The following is a 20,963-nucleotide window of genomic DNA, read 5'->3' as shown; positions in this document are numbered from 1 at the left end:
TTATTTTTGTGAAGATTATTTTGTGAGAGATGGCGTTTTGTTAATATATTTTACTTTGCACATTATAATTATGGCTGAAAGACTGCTGGTCAGAAATATATTTAATTTTACCCCGTTTGAAACCTTCCTCTCGGTGTCACGTTGACTTCGAGCCCTCCACTTGTGTCAAAGAGTGCGAGCAGCTGCATGTTGACTGTCAGCATGCAGATACATTTTTATACTCTTTTTCTTCTGCTTAGTACATGGCATGCTTTGCTTTGTGCCACAGATCCTCGGTTTGTGAGAATTTCATGTTTAGTTTGGGTGTGTGTGAGAGAGAGACAGGGAGCATGGCGGCAGAGGGGTGGGGGTGGGGGGTGTTGGAGACTAAAAAATGCTGTTGCAAATAGCCTTTCTGGGTCGGAATGGGCAAAAGAGAGCACATACTGCTGGGGAGAACATCGTGACAGCCGGTTGTGCAGAAACATCCAGCGCCTGTAAGCATGACTGGCTTTTTCGTGTGGACCGAAATGTAAAAAAAATCAAAATAAAGCGATGGAAATCCAAAGCCTGTCTCAGTGTTTATGTAACACACATATCATCTCTCTCCTCAATGTTTGGGATGGGGAACTTACTATCGATGGAGGCAATCTCGCGAGAGTTTGAAAGAGACTGGGGATTGTAGTTTTTTATTTTCTTTGGGGAGCTGAACTGGCGCATTTGGCAGCAGATGCGAGTGCGGAATAGTTATCTGGCGCAATATGCGTGAATCTATGCAAAGATGCCTCACGCCACCTGTTTTTTTTTACTATTTGTAGTGGTTATTAGCAGTATGATGCATACAGAATACCTAAAATAGAGAGTGACTCATGTTTAGGTGGGAGCAGTCTGACCTCATAGACTGATATCACTTTAGCCAATAAAAACTTTCCAGGCGATCTCCAAGGGGCGGGAGGACGCGCACGTTTTTCACCAATGAAAGCATCCTTTCATTCATAAAGTGGTGTGGGCAGTTTTTTTCCGAAAGCGTGGGTTTGGAGGGTTTCATAATCCTGACTGAAACCGACAAACCTGATCCGGTGAGAGCCAATGACCGACTCCGGATGGTGGCTGCCATAATGATTGCCCAATCGCTGCTCATCCCGGTCTCCTTTTGACCCACCCTGATTCATACAGAAAATCGAATGAATGGGGAAAGCTCTGGAGTTGATTGACATGCAAATGCACCAACCGGCGGGATGGATCAGCCGAGAGACAGCTACTGCAGCCAGAGCAGAGCAAAGAAGAGGAGGGCGGGGCGGAGTAGGAGGTGGGCGGTGCACTTTAAATCAGGCTAGACAAGTGTTGGGGGAGTTGGGGGAGTGTGTGATGCTACAACCTCCTTATAAAGGGACTCTCTCTCACGTTGTGGCTACGAAATTAGAGCACATTGCCTAAAATTGAGGTCTCCACACACACATTCTCACACACACCGAGAGCTGCTGCCATGAACTGGATGAACGTTGAGGAGACGCTCCGCAGGGCCGAGACGCCTCTCTTCTGGGTCGGCGCATTGACTGTGGCCTCTCTGGCGCTGTGGCTGCTCTACAGGCTGCTCTCAGGCTTTAGGATCTGGGTCTTGGGAAACGGGCGGCTGCTCTCTCCGAAACTGGGCAAATGGGCAGGTGAGTTGGGTCACATCAATTTTCACGCCACCTACACCACGGTCACGAAGAGGGCAGCTCAGAAGTAGGCAGGTGGACTCGACGTACAAACACCAGAATGAGGTTATTGAGCTGAAACTTCACTTTGGCACAAAGAAGAGCTGCATTCTGGTCCGTTTTTGTGGCTCAATTCAAGGGGTGGTTGGTGTTGCGTAACAAGCGCAGGTAAGCAGCTGATTGACTGACAAGATAATGGTGATTATTAGCTCAATTGTTTATTTTGTTTTTTTTGTCGCGTCAAACACAGCACCGTCTGCTGCCAAGGGCTCCAGTCAGCGTTTTCACCCACATTTGGAGCGGTGGGGGGATGCCCCACATTGGTGAGCCAAGAGCCAAATTGCGCAGGCTATGCGCACTTTTCAGAGAGCTGTTTTATGTGGGTGAGCTCTCAGCCAGCGCACTACTGAACCACATTAGCCCATCCGCATGATGTAGGACAAACCCATATGCCCAATTAAAACGTGTCCCGCATCTAGATGATCTTCACATCTTTTGACTTTTCAAAATATGTCACCTTGTGGGAGTTTGTCCAACATTTTGACACTTGAAAATCTTTTACCTCACTTTGTGTATTAGTATATTTAGGCGGTGTATTGTCATGCTTTTGTTTATGTCGTCGGTTTCTTCCTAGTCATTGCTTGTCACATTACCATGCCTCATTCCGTTTGCCCTACATATTGTCAGACGATTAAAACGTCTTTAAGAGGATTTGACTAATGTACTTTGACAACGTGCTTGGCCAAATAGGAGCGAGTTACCTGTCAGATCTAAGTGTATTATTTTGAATTGCTAGAGACTAGTCTCATAGGAATCGCCCTGCCATGGCTTGACCCACTTCTTCAGTCTCTTCTTTGGAGGACTGCTGCGTCTGGAGCTCCTTGCTGCGCAATTTGCCGAGCGCTCCCCGTTGCATCGGGATAGGTTGATAATCTCCCCCTTTTATTTTTAACACCCCAAAACGTGGCGACCCGGATGATTTTTTTATTTTTTAAATTACCCAGATGTTTATCTGCACCGTGACGCAATTTGTCTCTAAGTCGTCGGGGTTTTTTTATTAATGGGGTGTTTAATTGATGCTCTGTGTACCATAAAAGGGAATTAAACGCATGACGCAAAGGTAGGTGCCTTTAGGAGTGACTAATGTCACATTTTTGTGATTCTGCTGGAATATGCGGAGGAATACCGGTGCACACCGATGACTCATTCGCTTGCCTCGTCATCCATTGGTCATATAGAAATTGTGATACCCCCCCCAACCACCACCTCCCCTCTCCATTCACTCCACCTCCAGCGTCTTCAGTATCTTGTCAGATATAGCTGTAACTTCGCACTAGAGGTTACCTTCCTGGACTCTAAAAACAAAATTATTTCTCATGCTTGTAGCAGAGACCATTTTTGGTGCAGTAACAAACCGTTCTTAAAGGGTTTCTATTGCATCAAGCATACTGGGTCAAATCTAATACCTGTGATGCCATAGAATGAGTTTGAAGAGTGTTGCAAATGCTCTAAACCAGCAGTTTTAAAGTAGCATTTTAGAAAGAACCACTTTTCTACTAATCTAAGGGTTCATGAAACCTGTCACATGTATTCTTGTATCTCCTTTCTTAACATGTGAACTTGCATGACACTCCCTGAAACCAGTTGCTGCCACCAGTCTGACAAGTCTGACTTTCATTTCTAATTACAATGGTTAGAGCCATGGCAGGGAGTGAGCAAGTGGAGGAGAGGAGGGAGTGGATGTGTGCTAGGGATGAGGTGTTCTCCTCAGCTGGTTGTACCAGATGTGCGGGTCTGGCCAGGTTAGGCACAGGCGTGATTTCCTTAACACACATACGTCAAGTGGTGCGACTCCTGGTCTCCACCTTATACTAAAGAACTAAGGCACCTGTTGAAACAAGTTAAACATCCTAATGATTGAAAAGGCTTGGTATTGTCTCCTTGTTTTTAAGCACAATAAGCCACGAGTGTAAAATTAAGTCGTGAGTAGCTACTCCACAGAAGCTGTGGAGTTTGTAGGGTTTTCAGCCATTTACCTATACTTCTGCATCTCCCCTGAATTCAGAGCTGTGGAGTAGCATAATCCAGGTTGGTGTTTAGCACAACTCTTCAGCTCTTGTATCTAACCATGACAGTTGATTATCATCAATGTAAAGCGCCTTTGTGTAGGAAAACTTATTGAAAGCTTGAAATTTCATCACTGTGTTCATTTGTTTTCAAAGAATGCTTCTCTTTGTAATTATATCACCTGAATTGAGGACTGTGTGTAAATGGGAAAAGGTTTACTTTATTTCACTTACTTTATGTGATCATGTAAGAGGATATTGGCTAACACCCAGTAAACAATTATTCAAGGAAATAAAATCAGTCACTTCACCCATATACAAAGTTCTTAGACTGACATGGTTTCTAAAATGTTCAACATTTGATAACTATCATCCTTTTTAAACATGTGCTTTTTACAGTCCACATGGCTGCAATTGCAACACACAAGACTACTTGTATTTCCTGGTCAGACAGGTTTGTGTGTGTGGTTGAGGTAGTTTGCCCGCTAAACACTAACACAAGATCAGATACAAGTTAATCCCGTCCCTTTTTGCAAGAAAAGGAAATTTGTATTTAATGTTTGTTTTTTAAATCATTGGTGTAGTTTTTCATGTTATCACTGTACATCGTTGTCTTGTGTTGGTCTGAAGCTCTGCAGCTCTCACATGCAGTGGAGAGCAGGGATTTCTCTGGAGTTCCTTTGCCAATGATTGGTCTTCCCCTTAGTGGATGGGACTCCTAGCGGTAGAGCAGGAGCACTGCAGCATGGGTAAAGGCGGCTTCCCCAGCCTCTCTGCTGCACTGTGCAACCACACATACTCTTTTCCCACCTCCTGCCAGCCCAATCATGTCTGCAGCTCAGATTTTTCTCTTAAAAAAATAAAACCTTGAGTGAAGGAATGGCAACTCTCTAGAACATGACACATTTTATTTTTAGGAGATTTTGAAAAAGACCAATAGGTGCATCACAATAAAGCAAGATTGCTGCTTTTTTGTTGGGGTGTGTGTGTGTGTGTGTGTGTGTGTGTGTTTCTTTTGTTTTTTTTTTGTTAGCATTGTGCATGAATCTGGCTTTCAGAAAGATTTAGTCTTTTTTAGTTAACCTTTTTTTTTAAATTCTTGACATTTTGCAGTTTTCTGATGCAATTTTTGGTATTTATGCTTTTATTTCCAGTGGAGCAGCTTTTCACTCTGTGTAATAGTGCCTACTTTTCTCCTCTCTGCTCACTCCACACTTGGCCCCCAGCTTCCCTTATTATATAAGGGAGCCAGTGTCTGTTCTGTTGCGTGTGAGTAAAACTCCATTATAGAGAAGTAAATTAGACCAAAGAGAGCTTTCTGCAAGGGCTGGGTGGTGATGTGACACGCGCTTTCACATTAGAGTGTATTGAGAAAATGTTCCTATTACATAAGAAGGATGCAGCCATTCATCAGGACAGCACAAGAGTGACAAAGGCTTTGGTCAGCACGCAAGAATTTAGTAGAGTTTTTTTTTGGACCAGGATTAAACATTTGAGCCATTTATCAACACAAGCTGCAGGTGAATCAGAGTTGCAGGGTAGCGTTAATAATTTTGAGAATCATTGTCAGTTTTTGTTTTTTATGAATAGGAAGTAGGCTTCATTCACGCTAAGGAAGATGCACATATCAGACTGAAATGTATCCCTGTGTTTCAACTGAGGCAAGGTCTCTACTTTTTCATCCTTGTGAATGTGCTTCCCTCTAGTGCTTTGTATGAGAGAGAGAGTGTGTGTGGGCGGAAAGGGAGAACACTGCTGTTCATGTGATGAACACACTCTATGACACGTGCCAGAGCCAGGGATGCTGGGTAAAAAAAAAAGAGGGAGGGGGGAAAAAAATCCTCTGCATCCCCCTCATTTCAAACTCTTCAAAATCCTACCCCCCTTCCTCGCTCCATCTCGGCCACTGTGTAATTGTTTCTTGCACTCTATTTGAGCCTACAGTACCATCTTCCTCTAAGCATGTTGTTCTGTTCTCCAGTTAAATTTTTCTCACATTCTCCACCCATCTCCTTTTTGCTCATCAATTGGTTTGCCCACTAAGCCATTCCTATATTCTCTTGACAACTTAAGTCTGTATTTTCTTAAACAAGTAAAGCTTAAATGCTATCCATCATGACTAGTGCTGATATTTCAGTATACAAGAAATAGGTGTACTTAAAGCCTAACATTAAATAATTTGTAATACTGTAGCTTCACAAACACTAAGATGTTGCTTTGTTATATTTTCTGAAATTATTCTACTGTGGTTCTGACGACCGCTTAGACTACATGAACAGTTTAAGATAGAACTTCTGGATCTAGTAATCTGTGATTGACATTGGTCATTAATTGTAACCTTCTTTAAACAAATTATTGGTTAAATGGTGTAGGGCTGCAACAAACTATTTTCATTGTTGTGTGGTCTATGAAATGTCAGAAAATAGTAAAACTGTGTATACAATTTCTGAACCTAAAATGATATCTTCAGATTGCTTGTGTGTCCAACAAACGGTGTAAAACCCAAATATATGATTTGGTTTACTGGCTTGTAAGACAAAAAAGCAGCAAATCCCCTCAAATTGAGAAAGTGGAACAACGGAATTTTTTTTGTTGTTTTTTTTGATAAATAACAACTAGACTTCTTTCTTATGCATTGACAAACAATATCATTACTGGTCTTTCTGTCGAGCCATTAATTGATTAATCCACTTATCATTTCAGCAGTAAAATGGTCATTTGAAGCCCTTGCACTGACAAAGCAACAGAAATGCCTCTGCGAATAAATGCAATAACAAGTGATAAAGAAACCCCAGAAATGGCCCCTTTGAACTTAGTTAAAACTTGGATTAAGGTTAAACCAACTTTCCAGCCTAACTATATCTTTCACATAAATACTGCTATGCTTGAAAGAGGGCATCAAGTACAATAATGATGTAGCTGCTCAGTCACAATACTGGACCACCAGCATATTTGGGATCAGTGGTTTATTACCTTCTGTAAAGTGATGCCTTCGTACATTTCAGTCCAACATGCCAGAAAGGCAGTATGTTTAGTTGTGAGCATGTTGAAATGTATGCTACTTGAGGCGTTGGCATCAGTCTTTCTGGAACAAACCGTAGAAGAATGTATGAAGTAATTACCTCTCCTGTTTAAAAATAAAAAAAGCCACAGTTTGTATGAACATTATATACAGTAACTTGTGTGCAAGGCGTTTATGTAGTTTCAGAAAGCCAGTTTTGGTCAAACTTTGTAATACTCTCTGGTTATAGTTTGTGATGTGAAATAACTTCTGTTTACAGTAGGAATGCACAGCAATAAGACACAAGTCATTCAAATGCAAATTAATTTTGAAGAATCACTACATTTGTAGAGGAACTCCACATTTATGTTACCCACTAACTTGATTACAGTAATGTAAATTATACATCAGGTCTTTTCAGTCATGCACCATGCAAGGCTATGTGTGTGGAGGTTTTCATACCTACTGCCAAAGACTCCAGCAGGTGACTTCTCTGATTAACTCTCTTCAGCCAGAGAGGACTGACTAATAAAGTGAACTCACCTGCTGTAGGCTAATTTTTTTTTTTTTTTTGAAAGTTTGTTTTCTGCTCAAATCACCTTGTCTCAATCCAAGTAGTTGTTGTGAAAGGAACTTTTTTTTTTTTTAAACAAGGCATGTGTGGAGGAGGGAGGGGAATGTAACTATTTTGCTCTGCACCCAAATATAGAAGCTGGTTCTATCTTGGGCAGCTCTGAAGTACATGTTCGCTGTGTGTGTGTGTGTGTGTGTGTGTGTGTGTGGGTTTAATTTTTTTTTTCTTTTTTTTTTTTTTCTGTCTCGCCCTCCCTTCATTTCTCCCTCTTCCCCCGGCCCGATCAAGCATTATTTTTGTCTACTTTTATATTACCCATGTGACTTTCTCTCCCCTGCTATTTAAAGCTGTGTGTGTTTGAATGTGGAAGGTGGGTGTGTGTGTTGGGGGGGCTGTCTTTTGGATCTTCTGCTGCATCCCTCCCTCCCCTTTTTTTTCCCCTCCTGCGGTAGGAGGGGCTGCTCGTTGATAGGCCAGTTTGGGGTGCGACAGATTACATAACTGTACGTAACAAGAGCGGGGCATACAAGGACCGCAGTCTCTCCTCACTGAGAATCTTAATTGGGTATTTGGTGGTGGGGAGGGTTGAAGAGGGAGTTTTCGTGATCATTTTAGTTCTCTCACTCTATTTTTGCATAGGAAGTTGACCTCACCCTGTCAGTAAGTGATTGTCAAAACCATGCCAGCTTTCTCTACAACTAAACACTAGATGAGCTCATTTTACCACCACACCTTTTTATCTAGAGAGGGAATAATCAGTTAATAGAACGATACGATAATCTAAATCAAAGATTCTTCATGAGTATCAGCAGTCAAGGCTTTGTGGTCGCCCTGTTCTTTTTCCACTGCTCATCAGATGTTCTGTGGTTTTTCCCAGCCTGCAGTACTCTTGCTGGCATCAGGGCTTTAGATGGAGGACTGAGGATGCAGCAGCAGCCTGGTCGTCGTGGTGATGGTGGTGGGGGATCTTGTTGGTATTCAGGTGCTGCGGCAGGCAGGCAGGCAGGCAGGCAGCTCCCAGACGAGGCAGTGCAGGCGCGCTGCTATTTTTACTCCTCCTGCTGCTTTTTTTAGACCCTCAGAATAGTGAGCAGGCAGCAGCAGGGGCTGCTCTGCTGCTGAGGAGGGAGGGAGGGAGGGAGGGAGGGAGGGAGACAGAAAAGGCTGGGGGATGTCAATGCCTTTGGACGTGATGTGCAGCAATAAGCACAGCAGAGCTGCGGTGCAAATGCGCCCTCATCAGGGCGCTTTAGAGCCAGCATGGTGGACCAGTTCTCTGAGGCGTAAGAATGGGGGGGAACTGGGTTTAGAGCAGTGTTGCTGGGAATGAATGAGAGGCAGCAGCAGTGCACACATCCCCTCTGCCAATACACTCATGAATTCATGCACTCCCCTTCCCTAGCCTTTTTCAAATCACCATTATTTTCATTGTGCACATCACTCCAATACGTGGTTGCCCCATCAGCACACATTCACCCTTTGTCAGTGTGCGTCTTCTCTGAGCGTCAGTAGCACTGCTGTCAGTCACGTGTTTGCTTGCGTAGTCCCTTTTTGTTACAATGCATCTGTGTCACAGATGCATTGCTCACGTGAGGGGAATTAAGTGTGTGTGTGTGTGTGTCTGAACAATGGTGTTTTGGACATTGTGTTCTGTTTTGTACGTCATTAGAATAGGATACTTATATTTTCTCTACTATTTCTGCAGTGCCTGGTCATCATTGAAGGGCTGCCAGTTATACAACTGATAATGATACAACTGGCATCAAATTTTATACTGAGATTTCAGTCTGCATTTCAAGCTGATAATTCCTGAATAATTTTGTGTCTTTGAGTAGGTATTATATGTTACTTCGCTTAAATTCAGAATACTTTGTTCTTGTATTTGTTTGACTAACGATGGCTGATAGCAACTCAAAAGCAAAAAAAATTTTTTGATTTTATCTGGCTTTTGGAGAAATGACACTCAAAGGCAAGAATAGTGGATTTAAGACTGACACTATGTTTGGTATTCTTGAAATGCATAGCATGAACACATGCACTGCTAAGTACCTTACATTCTTTACTGTCGTCGTCAGGTTCAGAAGGTGATGCTGTGCCTGCACTTTAAGCGCACAACACATTCCTGCACGTTAACCTGCATCAGGTTAAAGTTCAAATGGTTATGGTACGTGCTTCATAACGCATTCTTTGCTCCTGAAACTCGGTCATTCAGGCGAAGGATAAAGTATGAGCCCTGTAGCTTATAAAACAAATAAGTCATATTCAATTCATTAGATTATAATAGGAGAAACATTTTTTGTGAAGATGGTTGTAGTAGCGCGCGCCCCCCCCCCCCCTCCAGCCATTTTACTTTGCAGTGAATGTAGCCTCTCCCTGCCATTGTTTGCCCCCACCTGCATCTGCAACGAGAGCCTGATTTGGTACAGCCTGTGTCCATTGAGGCATTTCTGCCACGGAGCGTTTCATTCTTAATATGGGGGAGGTTTAAAAATAACCAGGGATTCTGCTCTTTTCTCTTTTGACTTTGTGCTTCTCACTTGTCTCTCATTCACTCTCACTTGTTCTCTTCCACACACCCCCTCTCCTCCACCACCATCTCTATTCTGTTTCTTTCTCCTTCACTTATTCGTTCTCTTGCTTCACTCCAGTTCTATTTTTAGCCAGCCCTAGGATCCCTCCTCACCCCACCGTCTACCCTACCCCACTTCACCCTCCTCCTCCTTTCTCCTGCTACATGTTCGTCATCACTCCCTCCTCTCTGCGTCCCCTCTTTCATCTCTCTCGTCTTTTTCCTGCTCTCCAGCTCTTTGCCAGAGAATGTCCTCTACCTCTATTAATCTTTCATCAAGCTTTGCTAATAATTTATGATGCACAACTGTGTGCATATATTTTTGTGAGTACCCCCCCCCCCCATCCCTCCTCACCACGCTTTCTTGTTTTTCTTGTGTTCGTTTTTCTACCTTCCTTGTTCTTCTTTCTCTCCCTCCCTTCTCCCCCATCCTCAGTCAGTCTAAGAGGGGCTAAGGTTGATGGGCAGTGAAGGTTTAAAAATAGCCCTGCTTGCTTGACAAGGTGAGGAGAACTCTGAACACAAGAAGATCAGCTCCTCTCTGTCTTGGTCTCTCCACGCTGTGGCCACTTTACCATCTTTTGTTGTACGTCTATGAAATCTGCTCATACCATACTGTTCTGATTCTTGCTGGTTTTCCACCACTCGCCTTCCTCCAACTATATGCAAACTACAGATACACTTAACCTTGCCAGTCAGATTTTGGTGGCATACTAAAATGATAAGGTATTCAAGATGAAGACTTGATCTTGAAAATTGTATTGTTTAACATCACAGGAGCTGCTCCCAGTGAGGTATCAGTGGGTGTTGAGGGCTTTGTGAGTCCTATACCGTCTTCTATCTTTGTTATACATTAATCTATACCATCTTATCTCAACCTCCATACAGTCTCTGCCCCATCTTTTCTTTTGTAGCTTAATCTTTGCTATCTGACTCCTATCTAAACTATCTTGAGTTATATGCATCTCTGCTCTAAAATTGAACTACACGCTTGCTTTTGTTTGCACTTTGAGAATGGACACCTTGTAAGCATCTCATCAAACAAACGCTATTTGACTGAAAAGTCATTTTAGAGGGGTGTGTTCGCCAACGGATTTGCTTAAAGTGAAAGCCCTCATATGTCCCTGTCTGTCACCTGTAAAGAGCCCTGCGGTAAACTCCATATTGGAGCTCTGAGATGTCACGATAACTGGAAGTGGTCAAACCTGATGTGAAGGTGTGTCGTAAGTCTCTACACAATGTGTGTGTGTGTGACCAGATGCAAAGATAACCGAAACCATGAAGATGTCATAGTAGATGTGCCAGAGTAATGAGTCAATCTGGTATGACTTGTCAGTGTTGCTGATGTATTATGACTTTGAGGCCATTTGACTGGGTTACAATAACTTTACCTAGATTTATAGAATGGATAGCTAAAGTCAAGCAATCTGATTGGCTGATGGCTATGGTATAATAACTACATATAACGACTGACATAATTCCTTAGTGTTGGGCCGAACAACGCCCTTTTGCTGGGATATGACAATGTAAAGAAATTGCCTTGACCCCTGCCCTGCTACACAGTGTGAAGAGAACCTATACTAACCAACCTCTTTCTTCTTTGTCTCTCTCCAGTTGTGACGGGAGCCACGGATGGAATCGGGAAATCCTATGCGGAGGAGGTGAGGCTCCTGGACTCCTATTTATTTGAGAGAAAAAAAAAAAATCATGGAAAAGCTGTTACTCATATGCAGTGTTCACTCATAGTTCATGGTAGCTGAGAGCTCTTACAGGCCTATTAACATGGAATAGAGTCATCACACACCGTCTGTTATGGAGGTAACTAGCTCACGTTGAAAAGGGGCTACCCTGCCACGTGTTGGGCCCATACTAATGTGGGTGTGCTGTATAATATAGTCATGTAGGGCCTTTGACTCATACTGTTGCTGTTGGTGCTACAGTGAGGCTAGTCGCCTGTCACGCAGCAGTAGGCAAATTTTACAGTGTATTATGCCATGCAGTGTTTAGGTATGTTAATATTTATGTAGAAATGCACTACGTGAATGCTGCTTTCACATGGAACATGATAAATCAACCTCTGTGTTCTAAAGTACGTCATTGCAAATAATTTGAAATTCACAAGCAGATTTGCAATTAGATTTGAAAATCCACCTAGCTGAACTTCGAACCTCCATTGAGTCTGTGTCCAGTTGAAATGACAAGGGCAGTAGCTGGACAGAATTTCAAGGACAAAATTTGCAAAATGTGATTCAAACTTATCAGAATTGCCCCATAAGTAAAGTATGGCGTTCTCAAAAGTCGTTTCTGCTCTCCATCAAAGTCTATGTTCTGGAAGCATGCTTCCAACAAAGTGAGCACAACATGTGTCAGTGTGCAGATGGAGATAAGTGATCAATCTATGGTCACTGGAGGGATTTTGGAAGATATGTTGCCATTGCTCTCCCAATCAACCAATCCAGAATTGAAGCATACTTATTTAAAGTTTAGAAATAAGGACTTACACTTTTGAGAGTTAGTGCTCTTGACAGAAATGTTAGATTGTTTAATTTTTTTTGCTTTATGGGCATTCCTGAAATTTAGTTCTCTTGCCTCGCTGCCATCTGTAGTTCCCACACAGTATGTTACATTGCCGTCCAATATATTTAAAATTTCAAAGTCAAACTTGTGCATCTGTTTCTAAACTGGTATTTCCTTTCTAGCTGGCTCGTCGAGGATTTGCCATGATGTTGATCAGTCGCTCCCAGGACAAGCTGGATGACATGGCCAGGTCACTTGGTAGGTGTGTGTGTGTGTGTGTGTGTGTGTGTGTGTTTCTACAACATCAAGGAAACCCGTTCGGGGTTGAGAGCACAGCAAGTGGGCAGAAGAGGATGTGTGTAGAGGAAGGCAGTGATGTGCAACCTTCCCCTGTCTGCTACGGGGTTTACCAGGCCCTGATAAGAGGGCATAATCTCAACGTAAGGATTTAGAATATAGTCAAATAGAGGAGGAGAAATTAATCCCTGCATCTGTTTTGAGGACAAAATACAAGTTCATATTAGTCTTCCAAAACACAATGTGTCTTACAGATTCAGTCATTTTGTGAGTACTTTCACTATTAAGATTTATTCCCCTCAGTCCCATTTTTCACACTATATTGCGTCCTGCTAAGTCGTGCCTTTTTATTCTGTTTGAGTGGTGGAGAATTGGAAACATGCAGCTAACAAAGCAGGCTATGTTTATGTCCTCACTGTTAGTATGAAGATAGACACAACAAATATCTGGCCGGAATGAACTTGTGGACCAACCAGTTACTGAGATTTTTTTCGAAACAAACAGGCTTTCCTCATTCAAGACAGAAACATCCTACACAACAAAATTAAAATGAGTGTCCATATGAAACGGAAAGAAACTTTTTTTTTTTGTTGTTGTTTTTTTTCCCCCTCTCTCCTCTTCGCTGGCCTCTGTCCACATTTTAACAAGAGACTGAATGGTGAGTGGCCCCCCCTGTTCAAATGGTGCCCCTTCCCGACTCGCTTTCTTTCCATCTGTCTCTGACGTCTCCCACAGTGCAATTTCCCCTGTCGTGCTTCAAATCCACAGAGGGGGCTGATGGGTAGTCACGAGTGGGGTGCGGCGTGCCAAACTCTCGCACTCCTCCCTCACGATTACTCTGAGAAAACCGCCCTCCCTACCATGTAACCGGGCAACCCAGCATGTCCCACCTATAATTTCATTGTTGCAAGCATCTCATTTGACTCTTGATTGCACCTACCTGGCAACTATAAATTACTTGTCCAATTTGGCAACCTCATCCTTAATATTTCTTCTTTGCCACCATGTCCTAAGCTGCTTTTTATTGTTTTATTTGACTTGGACTCGCGTTGGTTGGAATCATTAAAAATAATCCAAGCTAGAATATGGATTTCATGGAGGCTCCAACCCTTAACCCCTCTTTTCTGTATTTTATTCACCTCCACCTCACATCCCTCTCAGGTTCCCCTTCTCTTGTCTCAACGCTGAATATACACTGACACGCTACTGGTCTTTACTGAGGCGCATCCCAGGAATTTTCCTCTTATAACTCCCTCTGCCACCTATCAGCTAAACGAGTCTTTGGACAATAAATTCTAATTGCAGCAGGCGCGTCAAACATGACGAAGGAATGGAGGGAGGAGGGATGGGGACATGATTGCTCAGCTGGTTTGTTGGTACGCAGTGCCCTCTTCAGTTAAGTCTGACAGATGGTTTCATGCTCCTTCATTTGAATGGATCCAGGGTTTTGAAACTGGGGATTGCTGTGTTGTTGAGCCATGTAATGCTAGCTGAATTGTGGCACTGTGTGTAGTGAAGGCATGATTGCTCACTAAAATGAATGATCTTAAACATGCTTCCTTCTGAGCTTTGATCTTATCACAACAATTGTATGATGTAACTTTTATGTCCACAGTTCAAACACTCATTGCATAGATATCATTGTTAATGGACACTTGTTTCTCCCTTACAGAGGAGCAGTTTAAAGTGGAGACCAGGACCATTGCAGTTGACTTTGGCAAGGCAGACATCTACTCCAAGATTGAGACGGGGCTGAAGGGTCTAGAGATTGGTGTTCTGGGTAAGAGCCGATTTTTGTTCAGGCCAGTGTGCTCATTCATCCCACATTGTGTCCAGTAACGACTTGGCCACGATTTGCATGTCGACATATTTGACTTTAATGTAAGAACCTGTTGTGTTACATAAACAACAAGACCTATCCTAAAGGGCAAAGCGACAGAGCAAGACAAACTATACAAAAATTAACAAACATTTGACATTCAGTTGCTGTGTGTTCAAGCAGCACGAGATGCAGCAGGAGGTGAGATGCTTAAAGAGTCATTAATATTAAAGATCAGACACAACTTATAGGGTTGAAGGTGCAGACAGTTTGGCCTTTGTTTCACTGTTGGCACTTCTAAATGAATTTAGATGCTTGAATTGACTTTGCCAACTTTGCCTGACTGTAAAAGTACAATGTGCACGTTGTTGACAAGGGTCATGTTTAAGGTCTGGTTGAATTATCATGACATAGTAGTGATGGAGACATATTGCCAGAACACAAAGGATAAATACTGTTTTTCTTATCTTTTAAAAGTCTGTCTTGAGCTCAAGGTTTAGAGACTTATCAGAAAGCAAAAACGATATCACGACAGAGGGTATATGTTTAAAATTTCAGATGTCTGTGTATTTATAGACTCGAGAGTTCACATTGTACTTTTTAGTTGAACATTTAAGGAACTGCTTGTCCTTATGATACCAATTGTGCTCCACTGGTTATAAGGTGTGGCTATGTGAGTAAATGCTGGTTTGTCTTGTTTGCTTTTGCTGCCACCTTATGGTAGACATTTAAGCTAGTGTTTTTGTTGTTTTTTTTCCAGCACCAGGTTATTTTGTGAAAACCGCAGAATAATTTTTATTTATATTTATTTTTTTTTTTTTGTCTTCAACAGTCAACAATGTTGGTGTGTCCTACCCTTACCCCGAGTACTACCTCCATATTCCTGATCTGGACAATGTAAGTTTTCTTATTTAATATTTTATTTGCAGATGCAAATTCTCCGCTGCTGCTCGTTAAGAGTGCAGTGTCTAAGCCTGTGGAAAAAGCAAATTCATTTACCATTCTTCTTTTGTCTCATTCTGTACAGTTTAGTAATGGTTAATCTGTAGCATCTAGTATACCAATCATCTGCTTCCTCTGCTCTCTACTGTATAAACATAATCTTATATGTGAATGTTTAGCTGACTGGTGCTTTCTATGTTTCAGTTCATCACAAATATGATCAACGTTAACATGACCTCAGTGTGCCAGGTAAGTTTGTCTGTCTTGACCAACTCTGCACACTTTTGCTCTTCAGAAAGGAAATATTCTAAATACCTTCAGCCAAATGCCAAATATTTATATATCACCCCAAATGTTTGTTTAAAGTTGATCCATGGGGTACCCCTTCCCCCTCCTCACTTTCCCCCTTTTGTTCTTCTCCTCCTTTCTCCTCTTCTGGTGTTTCTACCATGGTACCTGCAGTGTCTCAGTTGTTCCCAAAGCAACGGTGGACTACACCAACGCTGTCTGTACTTGCCACCCACGTTCTCTGTCTCTCTGTCTCTGTGTTATTTTTTTTCTTTTATATAAACTCTTTCACAGTCCCCTGTTCCTGAGTTTTGTCATTATTAACGTTAACTGATCTTGTGGTGGTGGTTTCTTTCTTCTTTTAGATGACCCGTCTGGTGCTGCCCAGAATGGTTAAGAGGTGAGTTAAATGATAGGCTTGCATGTTTTGTGACATGACTGCAGTCAAATATCAGTGTTGCAAATGAGGGAGCGTGGCACAGAGCTGCACAAGGAATCAAATAAAATTTTGTTTTACAAGAGCAGTATTTGGGAGACACTTTATAAAGGGGACACTCTCGCTTTCTTTTTTTTTAATAAGGAAGTGGGGAAAAGAAATCCTGACCAAGCTCTTTCCATCACTGCATCTCTCTTCCTTTGTTCGCAATGCTGACAAGCTTTCAATTCACACAAAGTGCTCTTCCCACCAGATTGGCTGCTCTTTTCCCATGTGACTCCTGCTGGCCAATAGCAGCGCAGGCACATTTGGTGCCGTGTGAGGCTGGAGCGTTGCTCCACTACATCACTGCAGCAACAGGCTGCCATGGCAACACACACGGCCACTACCACACTGTGTTAGAGTGTGTGTGGAACGACACTTTGTGTGTATTTGTCAGTGTGCTGAATGTGTATAGAGACAGAGTTCCCACTGGCCTGGTAAATCATTGAAAGTTTGTGGATTTGAAGAAAAAATAAGGATAAAAAAAATTTGTTGCTCTGTTCTGGGATCAGTGCTTCACATTTTGGGGAAAGCCCTGTGATGTAGATTGTGGTGTTGAGGATTGTAGCAGGATGTCTTGATTTTTAGAAAATCCCAAATTAACAATAAAGCCTCTGATGTATAATTTGATCAATGCAACATCATCAAAAACATGATAGTTTTGAGTCATACAATTTTCATTAATTCTTTGAAACCTCTGTAACGTTGCCACCCTAAATGTGTCTTTAAGCATCACGGACAACAAACCAAAGTTCTTGTCCTAAATCTACCTTGTTGTGTGGTGTGTCTTGTTTTTTTTGTTTGTTTTTTCTCAGATCCAAAGGAGTTATCCTCAACATCTCCTCAGCCAGCGGCATGTACCCTGTCCCTCTGCTTACAGTCTATTCTTCCACAAAGGTATATGACATCTCTATTTGTATATTATTTATATATAGATAGATAGAGAGATGGAGATATACATATATTTTCTGTGTGCAGGCCTTCGTGGATTTCTTCTCTCGTGGCCTTCAGGAGGAGTATAGGCGTCAGGGCATCATCATTCAGGTGAGTTTTGGACTTGTTTGATGGGATTAATTCCTCTCCGTCCATGTTGCATAGGATGTTGTTGCATGTGTTCTCAGTTGTGAGGACACTTATGGTTTCTGAGCTTTTATGAGCAAAAAAGATGCCAGGATGAGAGAACTGTAGAATTTTTTTTTATTTTTATTTTTTTCAGCCCTGCCCTTAAGTGATGTTACTTTTGCAGATGAATTTAACTGCGTGCCCTAAAGCCACTCACTGACAAAACATGAAGATGTGGCTTCACCTTGACATAAGGTTATTTAGTGCTGCTAAACCAAGTCCACACATTCAAATTGAAATAATATTGATGGGATGTCTAAGTCTGAATCTGATCCAAATCTTACCCAATCATTATCCTAGTTATTTCTCTGATAAACCTAGTAAACCCCACATGAAAATACCCATCATTCCCATCCCTTCTGCCCTAACTTTGAGTGACAGTAGCACAAATGATACCAATGTAAGCCCAGTCTTCTTGGTCATTGTGCCACTTGTTTACTGCATGTCTCTGAAGTTATTCCAATCCAAGTTGAAAATATTATATACAGCTACGTCTTAAAGGTCCATTGGTGTACAGCAACCTTTACAACTCGTGCTTCATATGAGCGGACATGATCCACAGAACATTTGGACTGTCAAGATTAGGGTGGGTTCTGTAGGCCAAACTTGGATTGTGGCTTTTGAATGTCTAACAAAAATAGAATAAAATGGGTAGGGAACATGACCAATTAATTGTATTATGATTTGCTAGTTTTATAGAAATGTATTTTGTTATCGACTCTGTGACAAAGGATATAAGAAATTCAGATTATACTCAAAAGAAATACAACTTTTTTTTTTTTTCTTAAGTCAGTGCTGCCTGAAGGGAAATAAAATGACTACACATTCATGAATTATGCTTGTTATATGCATTTTTACAGCACAGGCGTTTTTGAAAATATGTTCCACTTAAACCTTGTTTGTTCTGGGGTTTTTTGTTGTTTTTTGAAGCACCCTCTGTTTTAGTCACTCATCCACCACCTTATGGTGGGAGTGTGTACAGCAGTTTCACCTCAACAAACCCTGTGTTTTTACCCGATAACCCCAGTCATCAGAACAGTTTACAGCAAAGATTTTAAGTGCATCTTGGAGTCCCATTGGTCAGCCTCACAGGAGGACACATGACATGCCACCATATAAATACTTAACACATAAAATTATCTGTGCTACAAATCTGGAGTTCATCTGTGGAAGTTTGTCATTTAAATAATCTTTATGCTATCCTGAGGCAGAACTAGAAATTTGTTTTAGTCAAACATTGTTTATACATTGAGGTTGGGTCTGGAAGGGTTTTTAGCTCATCTCACGTTTTCTCGTTGTCGTTGTGCAGAGCGTGCTGCCCTTCTTCGTGGCAACTAAAATGACTCGTATCAGGAAACCCACCCTGGACAAACCAACCCCAGAGCGCTATGTGGCAGCTGAACTCAACACTGTGGGTCTGCAGAGCCAGACTAATGGCTATTTCCCCCACGCTGTCATGGTAAGACGTGGAAACCTCAAAAATACTCAACCTAGTTGCAACACACATCCAGTATAGATCCAGGCTATATTTTGTTTTACTCAAATGATTTGTGGAAACTCTAGATAATGCTGTGAAAAAATAGAGTACTGTATGTCTTTTTGAAGATGTCTTGGAAAAGGTTTTTAGTCAAATCATTTATATTTGCATTTTCATTTAAAAGTTTTTAAATGGCTTGTAAACTCATGTGGCACTTTTTTTTTTTTTTTCCCCTCACAGGGTTGGTTCACCACTAAGCTGGTGCCAAGCAACATCGTCATCTTCTTTGCAGCTAGAATGAACCGTCTGCAACGTACCGGATACCTGCAGAGGAGAAAGCTCCGGGAGCAGAAGAATGGAGCAAATTTCAAGAGTGACTAGGAAAGACGGGTGACGAATATGCAGGCAGCAACTCTGTTCTGACCCGGTGAAGCATTAAAGGAAAAGAGAGATTGTGTTTTGTATCTGTGTGACTGATCCTACAGTTGCCTGAGGTTTCACTTTTTTGTTCCTTCAGTAAATATGCACATCAAAGTATGTGTATGACTTTGTGTTTAAAATACCCTAATGTGATTTGTCCCGAGAGAAATGGCCAAGTAAGACGGGGGGATAATAATAAAATTGCTGCTCTTGGCAAATACCATTAATACTTTTTGTCACTGACACTGATGGTGGAATTATACAACCAAAAATGATTTGTTTACCCTGCTGTTGTAAGCAGTGGAAAATGGTGGTGGGCATCTTTTTTTATATATATGTATAATTATTTATTTTATATTCGTATGAACACACGAGCCAAACTCAGACCTTTTAGACTAGCTTTCAACCTGTTTACAAATCATTGAGCCATTTAAAGATGGCTATTTCCTGTTTGTTTACGGAACTATTATCAGCATGCATTGGTTCTTTTTGTTGTTTTTTTTGTTTTTTTCTATAACATTGTGTGTTTACAGTATATTTAAAAAGTTACTTTTGTGGTGGGTTGTTTTTGCACAAATGACTTGTTCTAAACCAAAGAGTTTTCATAGTTATCATTCACTGTTGCATTAAACAAAAGTGCCTTTCTACTGACATTAATGCTGGAAATGGTCAGATTCAGTGATCGGGTATCGACTGGTTAAAACTGTGTTATGGAAGGATGTAATTCAACTGGTGCTATGTCCATGTGAATGACACGGTTGCTTAATTTTCTACCTATTTTAATCAAAATGTAAACCTTTCACAGATGAAGGAAACCTAATTTTGTACATCCGGTGTGTTTTGAAAGGATTTCAAAGGGATTGAGAATATTTTACATCATTACTGTAGCTGTGGTTTCACATTTACTTACAGACTAGTTCACATTCTACCAAATGTTTGCTGCAAAACAAGAGAACTGTTCTTCTTAATACAGTTGGTGCACAATTGAATACTCCATATGATTTGGTCTGACCTGTTCCTCAACTAAGCTGCCTTGTGAATGCTTTTCCTCTGTAAAGAGTGTTTTAGTATGCTTGGAAATTAAAATTTGAATTTCTACATGTAAAATGCACTGACATTTGTCCCGGGGGTGGGGGTGTGTGTGTGTGTGTACACGTTTAATACTTGAAGTACATTTTCCTGATTATATACATACATACTTTTACATTAAGTAACATTTTCAATGCTGAACCTTTTACTTTTATTTTTACAGTGTGGTAGTAGGACCTTTACTTAAGTAAAGGATCAGAATACTTTGTCCACCACTGGCCAAAAATATCCTTTAGAGTGGGAAACATCAGATGGACATCAGGAAGCTTAGAGTAGAATAAAAAATGTATTTGCATTCAGGTTAGGGCAGCAATTCCATTATATTGGGATGATCAAAATAATTTAGTGTTCAGTGGCACTGCCATAAAACTGAAAGAAGGATCTGGTTATTAAAAGCTTATATGGAACAAAATGAGGATGCAGTGGCAGAGTGTATGGGACAAAGATACTAAAGAAAGGCTTTCTTACCATATTCAGCAGAAAGTGGGGGTGGAATTACTGGGTCACATAAAGTTAAATGCACCTCTGCACCTTATTGGTAAAACATCCCACTGGAACTTGTGAGGCCTGCAATGAAATGGAACATGTTTGTATGCTCTAAAAAAACCTTACTCAAATGTCAGAC

The 20,963-nt window shown here is 41.5% G+C and overlaps 2 protein-coding genes across 8 annotated transcripts in view; one reads left to right on the top strand and one right to left on the bottom strand.

The window, feature by feature from the left end:
- The window catches only part of LOC123961955 (inositol hexakisphosphate and diphosphoinositol-pentakisphosphate kinase 2-like), a 318,451-nt gene that overhangs the window by 94,553 nt on the left and 202,935 nt on the right, over window positions 1-20,963 (bottom strand). The gene's annotated exons all lie outside the window — the stretch shown is intronic.
- hsd17b12a (hydroxysteroid (17-beta) dehydrogenase 12a) lies at window positions 1,336-20,356 on the top strand. The gene is made up of 11 exons (XM_046037826.1): window positions 1,336-1,643; window positions 11,504-11,550; window positions 12,589-12,664; window positions 14,376-14,483; window positions 15,355-15,419; window positions 15,669-15,713; window positions 16,118-16,152; window positions 17,046-17,127; window positions 17,209-17,274; window positions 18,662-18,811; window positions 19,070-20,356. Exons 1-11 carry the CDS (start codon window positions 1,466-1,468, stop codon window positions 19,208-19,210), a joined length of 993 nt encoding a protein of 330 aa, XP_045893782.1. The 5' UTR covers window positions 1,336-1,465; the 3' UTR covers window positions 19,211-20,356.

The sequence above is a fragment of the Micropterus dolomieu genome, linkage group LG22 (genome assembly GCF_021292245.1).
Source record: "Micropterus dolomieu isolate WLL.071019.BEF.003 ecotype Adirondacks linkage group LG22, ASM2129224v1, whole genome shotgun sequence".
Taxonomy (NCBI): Eukaryota; Metazoa; Chordata; class Actinopteri; order Centrarchiformes; family Centrarchidae; genus Micropterus; species Micropterus dolomieu.
Note: the sequence above shows the minus strand (reverse complement) of the source record. Positions and strands in the feature narration are given on the sequence as shown.